The sequence below is a fragment of the Neocloeon triangulifer genome, unplaced genomic scaffold, assembly GCF_031216515.1.
Source record: "Neocloeon triangulifer isolate White Clay Creek 2 clone unplaced genomic scaffold, ASM3121651v1 ptg000001l, whole genome shotgun sequence".
NCBI classification, from domain to species: Eukaryota; Metazoa; Arthropoda; class Insecta; order Ephemeroptera; family Baetidae; genus Neocloeon; species Neocloeon triangulifer.
In genome coordinates this window covers 5885336-5905566 of record NW_026775544.1, presented here as the reverse complement: position 1 = coordinate 5905566, position 20231 = coordinate 5885336, and the positions used below count along the sequence as shown (strand labels likewise).

At 40.9% G+C, this 20231-nt stretch overlaps 3 protein-coding genes across 7 annotated transcripts; 2 read left to right on the top strand and 1 right to left on the bottom strand.

Moving 5' to 3' along the window:
- Positions 1–586: 586 nt before the first annotated feature.
- On the top strand, positions 587–3619 carry LOC132194086 (myosin-16-like). Its single transcript, XM_059615158.1, has 2 exons — positions 587–944; positions 1000–3619. The coding sequence occupies exons 1-2, from the start codon at positions 837–839 to the stop codon at positions 3613–3615; spliced, it is 2724 nt and encodes a 907-aa protein (XP_059471141.1). The 5' UTR covers positions 587–836; the 3' UTR covers positions 3616–3619.
- Positions 3620–6324: 2705 nt separating this feature from the next.
- On the top strand, positions 6325–20142 carry LOC132201768 (WD repeat-containing protein 7). Of its 5 annotated transcripts, none has more exons than XM_059628222.1 (25): positions 6325–6476; positions 6624–6786; positions 6844–6950; positions 7012–7090; positions 7146–7314; positions 7372–7562; positions 7842–7987; positions 8417–8443; positions 8827–8917; positions 8972–9241; positions 9294–9453; positions 9507–9727; positions 9781–9976; positions 10028–10209; positions 10267–10426; positions 10484–10690; positions 10746–10856; positions 16918–17118; positions 17356–17821; positions 18002–18264; positions 18318–18539; positions 18605–18791; positions 18850–19120; positions 19177–19464; positions 19579–20142. In XM_059628222.1, the coding sequence occupies exons 2-25, from the start codon at positions 6625–6627 to the stop codon at positions 19759–19761; spliced, it is 4560 nt and encodes a 1519-aa protein (XP_059484205.1). In that variant the 5' UTR covers positions 6325–6476; position 6624; the 3' UTR covers positions 19762–20142. The 5 variants fall into 5 exon arrangements, with proteins under 5 accessions (XP_059484205.1, XP_059484213.1, XP_059484240.1 ...); XM_059628230.1 differs by having other exon boundaries at positions 6325–6481; XM_059628248.1 differs by having other exon boundaries at positions 6328–6481; positions 6539–6786.
- On the bottom strand, positions 11336–12886 carry LOC132201792 (cuticle protein 19.8-like). Its single transcript, XM_059628269.1, has 2 exons — positions 12736–12886; positions 11336–12352 (listed from the first exon to the last, which is right to left on the bottom strand). The coding sequence occupies exons 1-2, from the start codon at positions 12745–12747 to the stop codon at positions 11543–11545; spliced, it is 822 nt and encodes a 273-aa protein (XP_059484252.1). The 5' UTR covers positions 12748–12886; the 3' UTR covers positions 11336–11542.
- Positions 20143–20231: the final 89 nt, after the last annotated feature.

The window sequence follows — 20231 nt, the reverse complement described above, 5'->3', positions numbered from 1 at the left end:
AAAGCCGAGCAGGTGCTGTTGAGGATTACCGATTTACTGTTACAAAGCAATTAATTGGGTGTTACATGTGCTTTTAATAAACATTTCTGAGGTTTTCGAGATGCGCGTTATCTTATCAGGACTTATGTGTTAACGAGCTGATATTGCTTTGCTACTGCCTGTCCAATTAGCTCCTGTGTTTACTCTCACCCCAATTTCCAGCGCTTGGCAAATAGAGTCGCACCCTCTGCATGCGGCCTGCGAGATAAAATATATCACTGATAAATCGCGGCGCCGGAAAAATGAGGTGGAGTGGACGAGACAACGCAAAATTATTTTATATTATTAAAATGTGTTTCTATTTTACAAATTTTAGTTAGCAAGACTAAATAAATGAACACCAGTTTTTCACACAGTCATACTACATAATTTATAGAGAAAAAAGAGAAATTTGAAAATTACATTAAAAAAATCTCCACAGAAGATTCTATTCAAATTTTATCAAAAGTGATTTATAAGTTGTTTTAGTTTATATTTAATTTTTTTAAACAAATAAAAAATTTTAATAATAAATATACACTAATTAAAATCAAAACGATCTAGTTGCTCAAAAGTAAATAATTTTTTTTCATTCTTAAACAATTGTGATAGTGCAAGGATGAAAACACATTGTTGCTTTTAAATTGTTGTGTGCAAAAATTTGAAAACTGGAATTTTAAAGTTTTCATTGTTGTAAAAACTTTTCACTGTTGCCTTTGAAATTCACAAACTTTGTTGCAAATATTTTCAGCTCTTCTCATAAATATTGTGCGAATTCAAATCTGCGGAGGAAGCTGCTCTGCACGGCTAAAGACACAATGGGAAAGTATGAGGAGGACATCGAGGCGAGCAGCGCCAGATTCATAAAGATTATAGAGGAGAACCGAAAGCACCAACGTGACTTGATGGAAACTGTACAAGAAAAGGTACGTTAAAAGAATAAAAAGATCAATTAATATTTAAATTTTCTAAACGTAACAGATCTTGGAGAACCGCAAGTTGGAAGAAGAGAAGTTGCAGCTCATTTATAAGAACAACCAGATGAAGGCGGCGCACGCCAAGATCAGGAGTCAGAGCCAGTTAGAACTGTCGCAGGTTGAGGAGCAAATCGCCAATCTGGAGAGCATCGCTGCCGAGGGCAAAAGGTTCCGCGTGAAATTACAGCAAGCCGAAGAAAGGCTGCAAAATCAGAGGGGAGTTTTCGAGCAGCAGCTAACGGAACGCGATCGAAACACCGCCGATTTGGATTTCAAAGTTGGCCAGCTGCAGGCCAAGTTGCAGCAGCAACAAGTGACGCAACAAAGCCTGCGTGATAAACTGGATGCCGAAGGGAGGAGTAGCCAGGAGAAAGGGCAGCAACTGAAAAAGGTGCAGAACGCGTACAGACAGACCCAGAGAGAGAAAAATGACATATTGGAGAAGTACGAGGCGCTCGCGGCCAAAAGCGCCGAGCAGGACAAAGCCATCCACGCGCACTGCGAGCAACTGCAGAAGTTGGAGGCAGAGTTGAAGATCAACAGGGAGGCGAGTTTGATGAACCCGAGCATTCAGTCGCAGTTGTTTGAGCGGCAGAAGCGGGAGGCGCGCCTTTTGCAACGCATCCAGGAGCTGATGCAAGAAAAACGAGACCCTGAAGTGGAACAAGACCTGGAGGAGCAAAAAAGGGAAAACGAACGTCTCGAAGCGAGCGTTCGCGTGCTGGAGCAGCGACTTGAGAAAACGGAGCGTCTCAACGATTCGTTGGTGCAGAAACTCCAAGAGGCGAAGACGGTTGCCCTGAACAAGGTTGGCAGGTTGGAAAAGGAACATTCAGAAGTTGCGGCCGAGTTGAGGAGAAAAATCGAATTGGTGGCCGCCGAAAGGGAGGGAATGCGCCTCAAGTTGGACAGAGAGGGAAAATTGAGCAAAGAAAAGGTTGAGAAACTGCAGGCGGAATGCGAGGTGCAACACAAAAGCATTGTTGAGCTCAAGTCCGTATCTGAGGAAATGCAAAATTTGGCAAAAAATGCAAAAATTGAGTTGAAAAAGCAGACGGAGAAGAGCGAAACACTGCGCAAGGAGGCCGAAAATTTAAGAGTGGAGCTGCAAGCAAGGAAAATCGAGTGCGACCATGTCAAGAATGAAATGAGGAAGGTCCAGGATGAACTCGGAAAGGTCAAAGTTTCCGAAGCCGCGTGCAGAAAAGAGCTCGGCGCTTTGAACGAGGCGGTCAACAAGAAAATCAGCGCGATCAAAGTTGAGTTTGAAAAGGCATCTAAACAGCTAAGGTCGTCCAGTAAAACCAACCTGGAGCTGCAAAAAGTGCTAGACGAGGTCAAAGAAGAGTTGGAGGAAAAGCAGAAAATTTTAATTTTGAAAAGTGAGGAAAACGCCGAGTTTTGCAAGAAAATCGCAGCTCACGAAGAGCAAGTGAAAAAGCTGGGAGCGGAAGTCAGCAGACTGGTGTCCAGAGAAAAAGAGTACCAGAAAACCGTGCAGAAGCTGCAGCAGGAAGTGAAAGAAAAGTCGGAAAAACTGGAAGAAAAGGAGCAAGAAATAGTATGTGCAGAAAAGGAGAAATCGGAAATGCGCTACACCGTTCGGTGCTTCGGAGAAGAAAATCAGCAGCTGAGCTCAAAGTGCGCGGAGCTGGAAAGCCGCGTTGTTAGACAAACAAAGGACGGCGACCTTTTGAAGGCCTCCCTGAGCGACCTGAAGAAGCAAAACGACGCTTTGATCGAGAAATTCCGCAATTCGGCCAAACTACTAAAGACAAATTTAACACACGCGCCCAGCCAGGGTGGGCAGGGTGGTGATTTTTCTGAAGAGGTGGCGAACGACTGGCGAAATTTGGAAGCGTTCGACGAGAAGCTGAAGGAAATTATTGACAAAAACGAACGCAACTTGGCCGATAAGGAACAACAACTGGCCAACTTGAACCAACAAATGAGCCAGCTGCATGCCAACATTAGAAAACTCGAGGAAAAAAACCATCAAGAGACGCAGGCGGTTGACAACCTGAAAGAGGAAACGAGCCAGCTGCTGCAAAAAGTGAAAAATCTGACGGCGGAAAAAAGGAAGATGGAGATGCTCAGAGACCAGACTATGGCGGAAAACGCGAGCGTTTTGGACATGCTGGCTTCCAGTAGCAGGAGGGTTCAGGAGTTGGAGTCATGCGTGGCCGCCTTCGATCAAGGTGCTCTCGAAGATAAGTACACAAAGATGAAGAAGGTCCTCAGGAAGCTGAAGAGCAGGCATGAGGTGTTGGAGAAGGAAAGGGATGGACTGAAAGCCGCCCTCTTCCAGGTCAAGGTCAAAGAGAGCGAGGTGGACGACCTGAAGAAGGCATTCGAAAGGCAAAGCAGGGAAATCAACACGCTTAAGATGAAGGAGCAGCAAAAGAAGGGAGTGCGCAAGTACGTGGCGCGCCATCAGGAGCCAGACCTTCTGCGCCAGGGCTGCTTTGACCTTCTGAAGGGTCTGATGGAAACGTACGAAAAGGAGCCGGCGAACTTTGAGAAACTCGCGCAGTGCAAGGAGCTGAAGAAAAAAGTGGCCGAGAGCGAAAATGCGCGTGAGGTGTTTCAAGAGATCGAATGTCTCCTCAAAAAGAAATAATAAATCTTCGGAATAAAATGGAAAAAAAAATAATTTGTATGAAAATTTCAATTTAGTTCTATTATTTATATGATTTATATATTTAAAAAATTTAATCAAAGTTTGCGCAATTTTATGTTCCTGACAACTGTCAGACAATTTAATCTATCATATATGTAATATTTCTTTTTGTTGTAGAATTTCACATTTTACATTTTTAGTAGACAATTTTACACTTCCATTAATTTCGTTTTAAAATTAAATAATTAATGAAATGACTATATGAAACCTACTTTTTTTCTCAAGCTTGAATGAGGCTTGAATTGTTACGGCGACAAAGCAGAAGCTGCAACATTAGAGTTGAAACACATTGGGAGGAATAATGCATTATTAGAGAGGAAAGCTGCCACCAACTCGCCGCGACATAAACGTATAAAAGTGGTGCCGCGCTCTTTTTCTTTTTGCTCTTCTGATTCCACTGCTTTCTGCCCATAAAAGCAGAGATGCTATAGTGTGTTGTTATTATTACGAGCGGCGCGCTCTCTCATATTACCATGATGGCACTGTGCGAGAGACTTGGCTGCCCAACCACTTAGCGGGATTAATCTGGCAAAACCATCCTACACCAAATCGCAGCACGGGGCGGAAAAAAATTAATGCCCTCAAATAATACGTCTCCCCGTTTCCAAATGCTGAGGGACGCTTTCAAAATTGCAATTTTGTAAAAAGAAAAAAAAGAATTTTTTTTATAATTAATATCAAATAATATTCTGAATTAATGTTGCTGTTTAAGTGTCTCGCCTCCCCATGGACAATCATAACCGCAGTTATGATTTTTATTCTTGAATTCTTAAAAACACAAAAATTTCCCAAGTAGAAATCGCAATAAAACAATTAACTAAAAGTTACAAAAGTTCATTTTTTCCCACCAAAAAAGCTTTTGTGTTTGTAGTTTTTGAGAAAGTTTTTTAATTTTCAGAGGAAAAGTACCTTTTTGCTCATTATGTATTATATTGCTATTGATTTTGAGTAAAATGAGTAATTAAAATCAATTGTTTTTCCCAGGAAAAAATTGCCCGTTTGTATTCTTTGGTTTTTCTATCGTCATTTTTAATTCATTTAGGAATTTTTTTTCTAAAATTTAATTCTAGACAAAAAAAATTAACAGAGTAGCGATCCTTTAAATAAAACAATATTTTAATTTCATTAGCTCTTTTTTCATCAAATAAAGAGAGTCAAAGCTAAACTCTTGGTGATTTACAGACTCGCTACTGAATTTTTATTGCTCGACTTCGCTCCATTTAACTCGGAGCAACGTGCCAAATAAGTTTCAAATGGTAATTCCGCGACGAAATCATTTCATGCTTTGGCAACACTTTAATGCTTCATATATGCCATCGGAGAAAAATTACATTTTCATTAGGAGCGAGAAAACATTTTTGACTTAATTTGCAGCAAAATAAACACAAAGTGCGGCTTATCTCCCATCAGAGCGGCGGTGCGTGTTTGACCAAATAGATATTTACTCGGGACGCACTTTATTGAAGACAAGGAGCGCGATAATGTCAAACTGAAAAGCATTTAGTGTGCTAATATATTGATGCCGCTCCGTTTTTCGGAGATAACCACAGCAAAATGTAAACAGATATATAGTTGCGCTCACAAGCTTCTTTTAGGCTCCTTTTAATTAATCCGAAATGTCAATCACCGACGAATTACAAACGCGGCACAGATTAATCTTTTCAATTAATGATTTTGTACTTTGATTGTACTCATTGAAATGATTTCATTTCATTTACTGTATCACTGTATGTACATAAATTGAGCAATCAAAATTCCAGTTGATTGATTATTATAATTGTATTGACTTTAAATTCAATAAAATTCTGATGGTTAAAATTAATGAATTTATTAACTAAGGAAAAAGTAAGCAGGAAGGAAGTTTACTCATTATCCTCGTGAATTTTGCTCATTTTTTTAAATCTCTTGTCTCTTGCAGACTTTGGAACTATATCGTACAGTTAAAATAATTTAGTTTCCACATTTGTTTATTGGATAAATTACCAAGGCACCTAATCTATTTTTAATAATTTATAAAATGGATTAATATTTTTGTCTTCAAATTCTTCTCATGTATTTATTTTATTTTTCAAAATAATTTAAATTGACGATTCATAGTTTTAATTTTTGTAATTGAAATTCATGAAATTGAATTATAAAGAACAATACATAAAAAGCTCTTACTAATGATAAGACATAGCATAATATAATATACATATTATTTTATTCATAGAATCATAATTATTATTCACTTTAATCAAAGTTAAATGAAATGCATAGTTTTTAACATGTATAATTTTTAGCCATAATAAATAAACTCTGATCGCGCTGTGTTATAGTCGGCAGTCGCATTACGCATTTATTAATTTTGTAAACACGTTTGATTGATTTATGCTTAAATGTCATGCTCTTCTTTTTAAAATGCAGTGAGAGAAAATGCTCATAAATTATTATAAGGTTCACGTTACTATCGCTACCTGTATTGAGAGTGGAAAGGCTGGAAAGTGGTTTTTCTATTTATCAACTTTGGCTGCGAGAAGAACTTTAACGGTCGCCGTTGGGGGTCACGCCAATGCAGCGCGGAATACGAGTTCAATCTAATGAAAAGCGAAAGCAAAAGCAGGGCAAAGTCCACCTACTTGTAGGACGCCTTTTGTCCGCACCCGTTCGAGAGGCGCTGCAGTCTGTTATTGATTTCGCAGATTTCGCACGAAAAGGGGGTGTGACGACACTCGAAAATTGCAGTCTCCAGACCCCCGGAAGAGAATTTCGCAAAGTTCGCATTTCAGAATGAACATTTAACCAGAAACCGATCCAGAAACGTAAGGTAGCAACCTCCTATCCTCCATTTCGATGTGATTCACGCGCGAATTTTGCTCCCTAGACTCAGAATCCAATTTTTCCTGCGACGATTAGCTTCGCCAGATGGACCCGAGCTGATTTTGACGTTTTGCAAATTTGTTTGACAGAATGCCAGCCAGCGGCTTGATTGTCCCCGTGGTGCTGTGGGGCAAAGAGGCGCCCACGCACTGTATTTCCTGCGTCTATCTGTCCAAAGACCAGCGGACTTTGATCACAGGCGCTTACGATGGACAGATTTGCCTCTGGCAGGTTGAACCAGACACCCTGAAGGTACATTTATTCGTCTTAATCTTAATTTCGTCTTATAATATTATTTTATTTTAATAGATGACGCCTCGTTGCCTCCTGGTCGGCCACTCGGCCCCGATTTTGTGTTTGTCGAAGGCCAGCATTTCAGCGGAGAACAACTTCATTGTGAGCTCATCTGAGAGCGGGTGAGTTTTTTAAAAGCTCCAATAAAAAAATTAATTTATTTAAACAAAACTATTTTTTCAGGGAAATGGCCACCTGGGACTTGGTTGATGGAAAGTGCTGCGAACTGGCCAAACTTCCGTACGTTCACACAAATATCCAAGTAATTATTTAAATTAATTGTTTCTGTAAACATTTAATCCTGTTTACTTCAACAGCCGTATCACATGAGTGGCACTGAGGACGACCGTCTCTTTTGCAACGGCTACTACGCAGAAATTTTAATCATCGACCCTTTCAGTTTAGAAGTTCTTTTCTCCCTAGCCTCCAGAGTAAATCCTGACTGGATTAGTGCTTTGCATGTCCTTAGACCAGCTAAGCGGAAAGGTGAATTTCCTTTTATATTTTTTGTAAAGACTTGAAATAATTTGTATTCAACTCCAGACGATGTGGTGCTTGGTTTGACAACTACTGGCATGATCAAAATGTGGCCTCTGCCGGCGGGAGTTGGGAAAGGGTCGGACCCTCTGTACGAGACGGAAAGCAAGCAAATCAGGTGTCTCAATGCCCTTGGCATGAGTTGCTGTGCCTACAACCAAAGAACGGTCCTCATTGTTTGCGCCAAATTTTGGCAGGTCTGTAAAAATTCACCAGCAAAAAAACTTTTCATCATGATTCTTCAGATTATTATTGTTGTTTATTTGTCCAAATTGTTACATCACATTGTTTACATACAGATATTTGAAAACATTTATTTGGAAAAAAGAAATTGTTGGACAAAACGGCACCATTAAATTTATTTAAAAATTTACTTATCTTTTATAACATTAAAATCATATTATTTTGGTCTCTTAAATTAAGAGTTAATTCAGTTGTATTTTATATTTAAATAATTAAAATAATAAAACTTTCAGATCTACGACGCTGGCGATTTCTCAGTTTTGTGCTCCGTCAGCCCTCCCCGAGGTGAAAGGTGGTTGGGTGGTGAGTTTCTGGCCGCTGACAGAGTGCTCCTGTGGTCGGACGAAGGCCGTGGTTACATGTACAGGCTGCCCTCAAAGTAAGTTCATTGGAGAACATTGGACTCCATAGCACTTTCACAAAATCGCAAATGCACCACTACTTCCTGTTTGTATGGCAGTTTTGATGGATCTGATGAGAAATTTGAAAACACTCTCTGTGTATGGTGCTAAACCGACCTTTTAGTAAGCATGGCCTATACAATTAGGTTTAGTGTTTGCAGTTTAAAATTTTTATACTCCATGTACAAAAACATACCACAGCCTTAAATTATTTTTAGTTGGTGTGCTTACTGAAAGGATTTAAATGAGGGAAATTAAAGAATCTTTTGGCCCGATTAAGTTTTAAATTAAACATTCAAATTCAAAGCATGCCTTACTTTCATAAATTAATTAATTTTTTTTTTATTTTGCTTTTACTAATCCTGATCAAAATGACTTGCTTACTGATTCTCTTGCATTTCTGACAGCAAACTGAGAGGGAAATTCGCTGATAGGTCAGTCTTTCCATTCTTATCATGTTGGGTTTGACTTTTGGTGGTTGGGTTTGCTCATTTTTTACCCATAGCCACACAACACCGTTCATTTACTCTCGCTTAGTTAATTTCCCATCCCAAATAAATGGCCCTGCACAACACTGTGGCTGCACGTTTCACTTTTTTAACTAAAAATAAAATCACGCATAGTGCTCTTGCCACTGCTTCACCACCTAAACTGTATGCCTGATGCCTGGGAGATAATTTGCATTTGTTTCAAATATTCATTTGCATTCATTTGTGTCACAAAAGACAAATTTGAGGTCTTGAGAAAAGCATGCCTCAATTTTTTTTGTCTGAAATTTTTGGAAAGCTTTTTGTAATTTTCTTGCTCCAACTCGCAGTTGCATAGCCGAAAGTAAAGATTTCCACAACAAAGCCATTGATGGTGATAATCCATTCCTCTACTGCACTCTGGCCATGCCAGTGGAGAAGGTGAAAAATCATGCAAGCTATTTTTCCTCAATCATAATAATCTCTCATCACCAGCCTTTGTCTTGTCCTCCTGCCATGCGATTTTTCCAAGCTGTGTCCCAGCAAGGAAAACCGACCTGCAAGTATCAAAAGTTGCTGATCCGGGGCGACTCTGAAGGAGCAATAAAATTTTGGGACGTGCCAGACGTGAGCAATAATCAACTAGCCCAAATCAAACAGGAAGATTTCAACAAACCACCGGCTCTGCCTCCGACGCACCACATTACCATTTCAGAAGTGTGGTCTGACATGAAACCTGCTCCTGCCGGAATTGTTGATCAACTTGTAATTTTTATTACAATAATTTTTACTGTTAAGCTGAAATTTATTATCATAGGAAACTCCAAGTGCTCCCAGTATTCACCTAACAGCCAGTATTTATTTGCCTCAGCAAGGCAGATTGGTTTGCGGAAGAGAAGACGGATCTATCATTATTGTTCCTGCGTCTCAAACTGTCATGTTGCAACTGCTGCACGGGAAGCATCAGCAGTACGATGGTTTGTTTATATTTAACATATCCAGTTCCTTTTTAAAAATTGGAAAAATTTAGACTGGCCTCCGCATCAGGTTCTGTTGGGCCACGCTGGCAGAGTAAATTGTCTGCTCTACCCCAACCATGTCCATCCGCGGTATGAAGTGTCCCACCTTGTGTCCGGAGGTGTAGACTTTGCCGTCTGTCTGTGGGACCTTTACTCGGGGTCTCTACTGCACAGATTTTGTGTTCACGCTGGAGAAATCACCCAGCTGATGGTGCCTCCCAACAATTGCAGTGTAAGTAATTTATTTAACCTTTTCATTCACTTTTTCATCTGGAAAAAATGCAGCCTCGTGTGCTGAAGTGCATTTGCAGCGTTGCCAGTGACCACTCGGTGGCAATTTTGGGACTGAGCGAAAGGAAGTGTGTGGTGCTAGCGTCAAGGCATTTATTCCCGGTGGTGACTGTCAAGTGGCGTCCTTTAGACGACTTCATGGTTGTGGGGTGCTCAGACGGCACAGTCTACATCTGGCAGATGGAAACAGGCAAGTTTTGAGTGTAACTTTTTGTGACAAATTTTAATTTGAATTATTTAGGCCATCTTGATAGAGTCTTACATGGAATTTGTGGAGAGGAGGTGCTACACGCTTGTGACGAAAACGTAGCAGCCACATCGTCGGCATCTGCAGGAGGAGACATGGGTCTAGCAAACCCTGCCGTTCACTTCTTCAGAGGTCTTCGCTCTAGGAACTTGTCCGCCATCCGTCACGCCACTCAAGTAATCAATTAAAAAGATAAATTGGCTGGTTTTAAAAATAAATATGTAAAATTACAGAGAGGCTTGCACCAGTTGCAACAGCTGCACCACCACTCAAATCACCACGATGGAGTTGTAGTGAAAAGTGATGCTCCACCACTAGTCATCCAAGGTTATAGGACTAACCCCAAGGATAGTGAATCGCACATCCTTTTCTTTGACATAGAGGCTCTTATAGGTTAGGTTTTATTTTGATTTTGTATGAAATTTGGCAAATGAACTTTGATTGCTTTAGTTCAACTGCTTTCCGAAGAGTATAGTGCCATGTCACCTGGAACTTTGGAGGCCCAAGGTCTGATCAATAGCGCCGAGTATGAAAAAGTTGCTGCCCTAACTCAGTCTGCGTCTCCTGACGCTCACAAGAAAATAGTAGACTTCTTTGGTAGGGTGAAGGACAAGGCTGGAGACATGGAGAGGATTTTGAAGGAGAAAGACAAGCATGGTATTTTTGCAATTAAAGATTTTATTTTATAAAATATTATTTGTTTTTGCCTTAGGTATTCTTGCCAAAGTAAAAGAGGGGGCCGAAACTATGCACACAAGACTGCAGGCCAAGGCAGAGAGTGTTGGGCTGAAAAATGTTGGAAGCGATGGCAGAGAGCGAAAAGGTAAGTGATCAGCTTTTTATAGTGGGTTTTTTGGTTATTTGTAGCTTTTAAAAATGAGTTTAGAATTAACCTGATAACACAAGGTTTTCCTCGACACTCTCAACCCATGTTTAAAGTAACCAATTTTCAGAAAGATCAGTGTTTTGGCACAGGAATATTCAATACCGTTTTTAAATAACGTTTGTATTAATTTTTAAGATATACATTCATTTTAACTTTAACCACTTTGTTTCAAGAAAAATTAATAGGAATTTAGTGCTCAAGATTTTTTTAACAAAAGAACTAAAGGCAGTTATTTTTGAAGTTATGCAATCTGACAACCTCTCATGTGTAGCAGGTTGCATACCCTCTTGAGTCGCAGGCGTTTTTCTTTCCTCGTTGCTAGTTGTCGATGCAAAAAATTGCTCAACCTTGAATGCTATAATAACTTCCTGGATCTCTAGGAATTTAATTGATAGATAATTTGAATGAAAGAACAATTATTTCAGTGAAGTGCAGCAATTTTATTGAAGGAGTCAGATGCTATACAAGCGAAGCTGCGGCCTAGCGTGCTGTCAACATGACAGCCTGCAAGTGCCTGCAGTTTCGAAGACACTCATCTAGAATGACATAAATTAAGTTGGTTCTCTCTCACACACCCGCAGATGGTCAACAGGCATCAGTCGTTTCTTGGGGTCGGATCGCGCTTAGTCGACGCGGTAGGAGACGGCGTGTCCGGGGGTGTTGACCACGGTGGTAAGGGTGGCGGCGCGGACGGCGGGGGCAGCCACGACGGCGGGGGCGGCGGAGTAGGCCAGGGGAGCGGCGATGTGAGCGGCAGAGTAGGCCAGGGGAGAGGCGACGTGGGCGGCATAGGTGGTCAGGGCAGGGGCTCCATAGGCGTATCCGGCGTAGGGGTAGGCGGCGTAGGGGAGGATGGCGCGACGGGCACGGCTCTTGACGGCGGCGTGCTCGGCCAGGTGGGCGGCACGGGCGGCGGCGACCTCAACGGTGTCCTGGACGGGGGCAGGGCCAACGGGCAGGGCAACGGGGGCCACGGCAGGGGCGACGGGGGCCTCGGGCAGAGCGTTGGAGGCAACGCGGAATCCGGCGGCGTCGGCGATGTAGTCGGTCTTGACAACCTTGCCGTTGGGGTCGACGTAGCTGTAAGATCCGGCGACGTTGCCGAAGGCGTCACGGACGGCGTTGTGCACCTGTCCGGGGTGGGCGTATCCGTAGCTGGCCTGTCCGAGCTCGTCCTGGGCGTGGTACTGGGTCTTGGTGGCCACGGGGGCGACGGCGACGGGAGCGGCGGCGTAGGTGGTCACGGCGGGGGCGGCGGCGTAGGCGGCATAAGCGGGAGCGCTATAGGCGTAGGCAGCGGGGGCAGCCACAGCGGGGGCGGCGTATCCGTAGCTGTAGGCCAAGGGGTTGTAGAGGCCAGAGTAAGCCAGGGGGGCGACGGCCGCGGGGTAGTTGCCGGCGAAAGCCACGGCGGCGAGGGCGGAGAGAACAACCTGAGGACAGAAGAATTCAGGACGATTTAGAATTGAGGATTTTGTTGGTTTTAATTTTTTTTCACAAAAAATTGGATTATTTTATGTAGTTACAAATTTAACTCATTTTATGCAATTAACGAATTCATTTAAGTTTTATACAGTTTGATAATAAAATTAATTCATTTTATTTTTTGTAATAGTTATATTTTTACTTTTACGACTCTTTGAAAAATTAATTTTATGTTGTAGCTTAAAAGCACTTAAAAGTGAGATAATTATTTTCAAAAAATATCAAAATGATAAAATTGTTGGTTAATTTGATTTGAAACTGTCTTAACTTTAATCCCGAATTTTTTATAATCCTGATAAGGAAATTTTGATTGATTTTTTTGACTACTTACAAAGACCTTCATGATGACTGTAGCTAAAGCTGCTGCAAAGCGACTGATGCTGATTTCTGCCTGTGGCTCTGCGTTTATATAGGTGGGTCCCCTGCCGGAGGTACGCCGGCCACCACTCTACCCCCGCCCTGACACCACACCCAACCTTGAAGGCCACTACCTGCTGCAGAAGGGAAGCTGCTATGCCATTTTTTCAGCCGCTCAGGTCCGCGTCCAACTTTTTCGCTCGTTATTATTATTTTATTCCCTCTGCTCTTTTCTTCTGCTCGCATATTCGCTTTGGGCGGGACTGGCCACCTGATTGGTACCTTGAGCAAATATAATCTACTTCAGGTCTCCTTACGTGCGCCACTCGTTTGCCTTCCTGTCGGCGAAATTCGCCGCCACTCTCGTTAAAATTTGCGCGATGCTCCGTTTCGAGATGACCAGACCTATATTTTGCTTTATTTCGCTGCCTCCTATCCTTCTAACGCTTTGGTCATTTCTAGAAGAAAAAGTTTCAACGTTTTTTGTTGCCAGGCAGAGACCTTCAAGCGTGTTCTCTTATAATTAAGCGCAGCGTCCCATTCGAAAATTTGTTCCTCTTCATTTTGCCGGCTTCAATTTTTCGGTAGCGATCTTCGTTGGAGATTGTGCTGACTGGAATTGGACAGGCGTCGTTCAATTAGCGTCCTGATGGAGAAGATAATTGGCATCATGTTACATGAAATCACATTAAACTTCTGTTCTCGTAAAGTGTTGAAGTTTATTCCGCTGACCTTGATGACGCGAGTCAAATTTTCCTGACGTAAATCAGAACGGCGCGGTACCGGTTATAGGCTCTGATTGACGGACAGGTCCTACTCCCAGGTCGCACGTGACTTTAGGAGCTATAAAAATAAATCATGAGCTGCAAGTGAAATAAATAAATGCCTGCCATTGAAATTCGTTTGGCTAATTAGTCATTATCGGTTATAAAATGTGGAAAAGCTTTAAATTATATAAAGTTTTTATTTAATTTTTTCTTTACTTTTTAAATTTTGAAGTATAATTATTTATTTATATTGGTACGATTAATTAATTAATATAAAAAAATTAGGTTTTATTTTATGAAAAGTATAATACATTATGCTTCCATTTTCTTTTTTTTTTTCTTTTATCAGTTATCTCTATTTGATAAATCATTGCACGAAACAACGGAATCTGTCAAATTGTATCAATTTATTTTTTTTTTAACATAGCATTTTTCCATCTTGATCCAGGAAAATAATTCAGATTTTTTATTTATTTATTGCCTGTAACTGATTTTTATGTAAAAATAAACTCATGTTTTCAAGACAAACAGATTTTATTGTAGTTTTACGTCTGGAGTTAATGCGATGATTAAAATAAGTACAAAATCTGCCATTTGTTGGCAGATTAAACGCAGACCGTGACCTTACGGCGTTGAAATTAAAAGCGAGCTCCACGTGTCGATTACGCGGTTGACCATAATTACCAGCTTGTGCATTAAGGAAATGAAGTGTTGCTTTTCATGCATCTTGCTTTCGTACAAAACATTCATTTTCATTTTAGCTTCATGTAACGCCGCCCATAATTCGCATGTAAATTTTTTGCACTCATTATAGCTATAAATTTTTCTGGTCCTCTTCCGAATAACCTTGCCTCTGTCTTTTTTATAAAATAATTTTTTACGACCACCAATTAAGTTTTAATTTAATTTATTCGCAGTTCATTAAAAGTTCGGATCGGTTGTGGCTCTTGGCGAGTGAACTATTTTCCAACCGAGTGCACATCAACTTGTGTGTATTGCTCATGTACATGTGTTGGGTTGGCCGACAGCCTACGACACTACGTGCATGCACACCCATTATTAGTGTGCATCGCACCAATGCACTCGAGCTTTGCGTCAAATGCATGCAACAAAAATAGGCACAAGCCAATAATTGTGACATAACAGAGTCGGTTGCTACACTTAAACCGCCGAGACGACTCCACCCTGAAGGCACTGCCTATGGAAAAGAAAAGCAAAAATCTCGCCTCAAGAAATAAACATTTTATTATTTTCTGCGTCGCTCATTAAATATAATATAGGAAAAAGTGGCGTGTTTGACGGACGGGTTTGAGGAAGATGCGTCGGGTGTCACGGAAGGTCAAGGTGTGTTGTTCAGGAATGGCCAAAATCACGCTCAAACGATTTTGATCTCTTGAGAAGAGAATCTGCCCTGGCGATTCGTCAATTTCAAGGCCACCGGGCAGATGCTGTAAAATCGGCTTGGAATTTAAAGGCGCCGTGTTCTAATGCGTACCAAAACACACGCACAAAAAACTTGTTCTCTCGTGAGAAAATTATATATTTTTTTTACTGGCGTGCTGGAAATAATTTTATTTGATTTTATCTACCACTTGGTTACTTGGCCAGCAGATTCAAAACAAAAAATAAAATATACAAAAGACTCCCATTGAGGTTGGTTCAATAAAATTTGATAGGTTTATTTTGTTTGGCTCTACGCAGACAAAAAAAAGCAGTAAAATTGGTAAAATTAGAAGTTTTTACGCAGAGTTTATTTTGAGACATATATAAAGTAAAAGATTTATGAGCAAACTCTTTTGTTGCTGCGAATTTTTGAACACTTTTAAGTAATGAACTTTATTTTTAACAATGAATTATTTAAACAAAAATATATGTTAATAAAATTTAGGCTAAAATTATTTTTCAACTATTAAAATTACAGCATTTTATCTTTTAAATTAATCAACTTCATATTTTTTTCTCTATAATTTTTAAAAACCTTGGAACAACTAGATTCTTTTTAACAGAGAAAAATCGTTTCTTTTCTAGGTTAATTTTCTATAGTTTGCTGCGTCATATTCATTGTATAATTTAAATTCATAGAGACAAGCAATAAATTAAGCAGTCTTGGCGTATCACCAGAAATCAGGAGCGTATGATGCTATTCATACATTGTATGTTTGTGTAGTTCCCTTATGTCAAATTTTATTAAAATTAATTATCACGTAGAAGTGGGACAAAAAATAACGCGAAATAATGTAATATAAAGTGTAAAAATTTTTTACTTCATAAATGTAAATTCTAGCTATTTAAAAAATATTATGCCTCTTAAAACTTTGATTTTTTTCAACTGTCAAATGCGTAAAATAATTATTTCTTACACTCTAAGAACAGACGCTGGAATTTTTGCGTGGATATTAGGCAAAGCACCTTGTCCCAGTATAAACGAGTTGACAAATCGACCCAATCATAATTGAATAATGCACTGGCCCGAGAGCTTGCAAAAAAAGTTGATGCGTTATCGATCGCATTTCATCACGGCGGCACCTGAGTAAGGTCGTTTGCCGTAAAGGCAATAATTGTACAATCGCGCAGGGTGGCGACGCTTGCACGTAGCGCGCCAGACGTTCAGCTGCGTTTGCATGCAAAGCGTGCGTCTGTAGGCAGCCGGCCAAGCACAATCCTTTCACTCTCGCATCGCTCGCGGCGGCCGAACTTGAACTTCAGAACTTGCTACACTTGTTGCGGCGGAGAGGCCCCTCGCCAAGGCCACTTTTCGCTGCTGCTCGGCTCTCAAAGAGCGAAAAAAAAATTACACAAAAGCTTCAAGATTTTTCTCTGAGAGATGCTCGACGGACGTCTTTTGTTTCTTTCTTTTTCATTATGTATTTCCCCGAGCTAATGTATGCCACACACGGTACTGTTATCTCTCTCTGTACTGAATAATGCGAATAATGTAATGCGTGACGTTTGACTTGAGGAATCTCTCGACCGGTGCCAATTGCGTCGCGCCATTGACAAAATCCACCAAGCTGAAAATAGATATTTTGTTTATTCAGGAGAGACAGAAATAATGTAAATAAAACTAACAAAATAAGCTTAAAAATCGAGCTGGTGTATATATCAAAAAGATATAAATCAGGTTGGTTTCGCGCAGACCTGTAAGCTGTAAGGACAAGTCTCCTTAAAAGTAAATTCCAGCTCTTTCACGAGCGTTGGAATCGGGAGAAAACAATGGAAATAAATTATTTATGGGACGACCTCACACGCCATTAGCAGAAATTGTTCCGAGAAAATAAATATTGCTCTTGCATTTTAAAAGGACTTGCGACAAAAGTATTTATTTGTAACTGAATCCAAGCCAATTTGTTCTCTCGAGTCTTACACGATTTTTTCCAATATGTTGACAGGCTCGGATGGCGAATCGAGAGGTCGTGGCTCTAGGGCCGGACTTATGGAAACTGTCAACATCACAATGGAAGTTGCCCAGCTACTGCTGTCCTTGATCCACGCCTGGGGTCTAGATCCTGACCTAGACAAAGTCTGTGAGGGCAAACTCGGCCTGCTGAGACCCATGGTTCCAGTTTCTTTCGGCATCATGTCAAAAGGAGGTAAAAAAAAATAATATAATTTTGATTATACGCATAATTTTCTTTTAAAATAAAATTTTCCTTTGCTTTATTTACTTTTGAAACAAAATATGAAATTGCATTATTGGCGATTTCTATGTTCAATCAATATTTTTTAATTAAAAATGATTAATCTCCAAAATTATAATTCCTTAATTTACTATTTAATTTTTTTTTAAATAATTATGCCTGTTGTTAAGATTTTGTCAAACTTTCCAGGATTCATGTGCCTCCAGCTCCCAACCTGGCAGTCGCAACTTCCTGCAGTAAACCCGGCAAGCACCTCCTCAGGCATAGAGGCCAACCTCCCGCCTGAGATGGTCCGGATGGAAATGGCCACCAGACTCTTCACAGCTCGCACCCACTGGGAATTATCCACGGTCATGACCACCACTCACTTGTTATCCATCATCGCCATAGCAAACACCTTGATGTCGATGAACTGTGCCACTTTCATCCCGGAGCAAGAGCGCCGGCGGAAAATGCACAGGCCTGGTTTGCGTCAGTTGTCCATTGCGTCGGAAGATGTGGGCGTCGAGGAGGACGCGTTTACAGCCCAGCAGGCGCAAATCAAGCAGGGCTGGAGCTTGCTGTCCACCTTGCACTGCATTCTGCTCCCGGACAAGTTGTCCGCCCAAGGATCAAAAATCTACAAGCGGCCGTTGGTTGAACTTTTGGCGCGGAGGTTTGTATTTTTACTATTATTTTTCTGATTAAATTAGAATATGAATTAACGTTTTTCAAATTTTAAACTATCAATTAAAAACAAAAATAATATGTTAATAAAAAAAAACTCCAAAAAGAAAAGTAGAAATTTGTAAAAATATGTGTTTTTATTTAACTGTTAAACATGGTATTTTTTAAGGTGGCAAGATCAATGTCTTGAGGTGAGGTCAGCATCTCAGACCCTCCTTCTGGCCGAGCTAACCAGGATGGGTTCAAAGGGCAGAAAAGCTCTGGTGGACAGTTGGGCCCCTTTCTTGCCATTCAAACCCGACAAACCAGGTCCTACAAATCAGCCCCAGACAGGGGCACAGCACCCTCAACCAGAGGGAAATGGCGAAGGCGAGCAAAACCAGCAGCACCATCAAGAAGATGCCGAAGAAGATGACGATGAGCACTTGGATGGTATTTTTTTTATAAATTTTTCATAAACCTTGAAGATAAAAATACAATTTTAGAACTTGCCCCACAACGGCCATCTACGTCCACTGAAGCCAAAAGGAAAGAAGCAACTGCGGTTGTTCTCCTTGGAGTGATTGGAGCTGAGTTTGGACAAGATATCGAGACATCCGCCACTAAGAGGAAAGCTTCGGAGGGTGGAGAACAGCCAAAGAAAAGAGGCTCTGTGGTTGAAGGGTTTGGTATCGGTGCTGCAGGCAGCAATTTGGCCAGATGCACAAGTAATTAAAAAAAGACATGCATTAGTAGTTTTTTATTTATTTAATATTCAACTCGTCTTTTACAGGCTTGGCCTTGATGAACTTGCTCCTTTCACCACCATCTAGTCGTCTGCCCACTCATTCGTCAATGCGGAGGGCAGCAATGGACCTTCTTGGTCGAGGCTTCACAGTCTGGGAGCCTTATCTGGACGTATCAAAGGTGCTATTAGGGCTTTTGGAGCAGTGCTGTGAGAGTGATCACTTAGTTCCAAGGTCAGTTTTTATTTTAAAATTAAAATTCAATTGAAAATTTAAAAAAAAATTATTTTAGCATGGCCTACGGCCTCCCACTGACTCCGACAGCAGACGCCTGCCGGACTGCAAGACATTCTTTGTCCCTGATCGCAACCGCCAGGCCTGCCGCTTTCATCACAACCATGGCAAGGGAAGTGGCTCGCTACAACACTCTGCAGCAAAATGCGCAAACCATAAACATAAACTTGTCCCAGACTGTACTGCACAGGGCAAAACCTGAAATTTTGCGCAACATTGAATTGCTGATAGACAAAATGCAGAGCGAAATGGCTGATCTTCTAGTCGAGGTATTTTATTTACTTCCCCCCATTATTTTCCAATTTTAAAATGACAATATTTTCAGGTCATGGATATTGTCCTTCATTGTGTGGACCCAGGGCACCTAAAAGTCAAAACCCTGAACGAAGTCTTTCCCGCCGTTTGTCGTTTCCACCAAGTCAGTCACTGCACTCAAACGAGAAGGATCGCGGTCGGAGCCAAGTCGGGTCAGCTCGCAATTTACGAACTTCGCTCCAACCGCTGTCAGCTCATTGCAGCACATGGTGCTCCTATCGCAGCAAGCTCATTCTCCCCAGACGGGAAGTTCCTTGCATCATACTCTTGCACAGAGAACAAAATTTGCTTCTGGCAGGTAATAACTCCCAAAAATTATTTTCTGACAGTGAAAAATTAAGTATGATATAACAACTTGAATAAGATAAATTCGTTAATTCATATTTTACCTTCTTTAATTTCTATTTTTTAGACGTCAACGGGCATGTTCGGACTGGGCAACTCGCAAACGCGCTGCGTGAAAACGTATCCCACCCAGCCTATTGCTGACCTCAGCAGACACAGCCCCATGAAGTTGGGCCGTCTCATTTGGATCACCAACAAAACCGTCTCACTGATGCTCTGCGACGGCTCGGAAGCGAGATACAACGTCTAAACCCCAGGCACTCATACAACCCACTTATATCCATTCTTGTACCCACATAGTTACATTGCCGTAGTCGAAATTGTTGAATCTATATCATTCGTGTACTTATTGATGGAGAGGTTTATTTGAGCGACAACCCATGTTATCCAAAAGTATAGAAAAATCACATTATGATATCGGAAACTTGTTGCTTCAGAGGCAGACAATAATGTGCGTCATTCGTTAAAAAAAAAACGACATTGAACTAAGTAAAATATTGCAAAATTATTATAAAATTGTGTTTATTAAAGGTATGCATCCGGTGATGTATTAAGGTGTGATAAATAAATAATTATATCTGGCGTTACTCAACATTCCAAAACACGGACTTTGCCTTTCACGTAAACTTGATAAGATTTTGGTCCACCTTTGAAACAAGGGAACTTTGAGTAGACATGAACGGGGAATCTGATCAAATTATAAATAATTGGCAGATCATA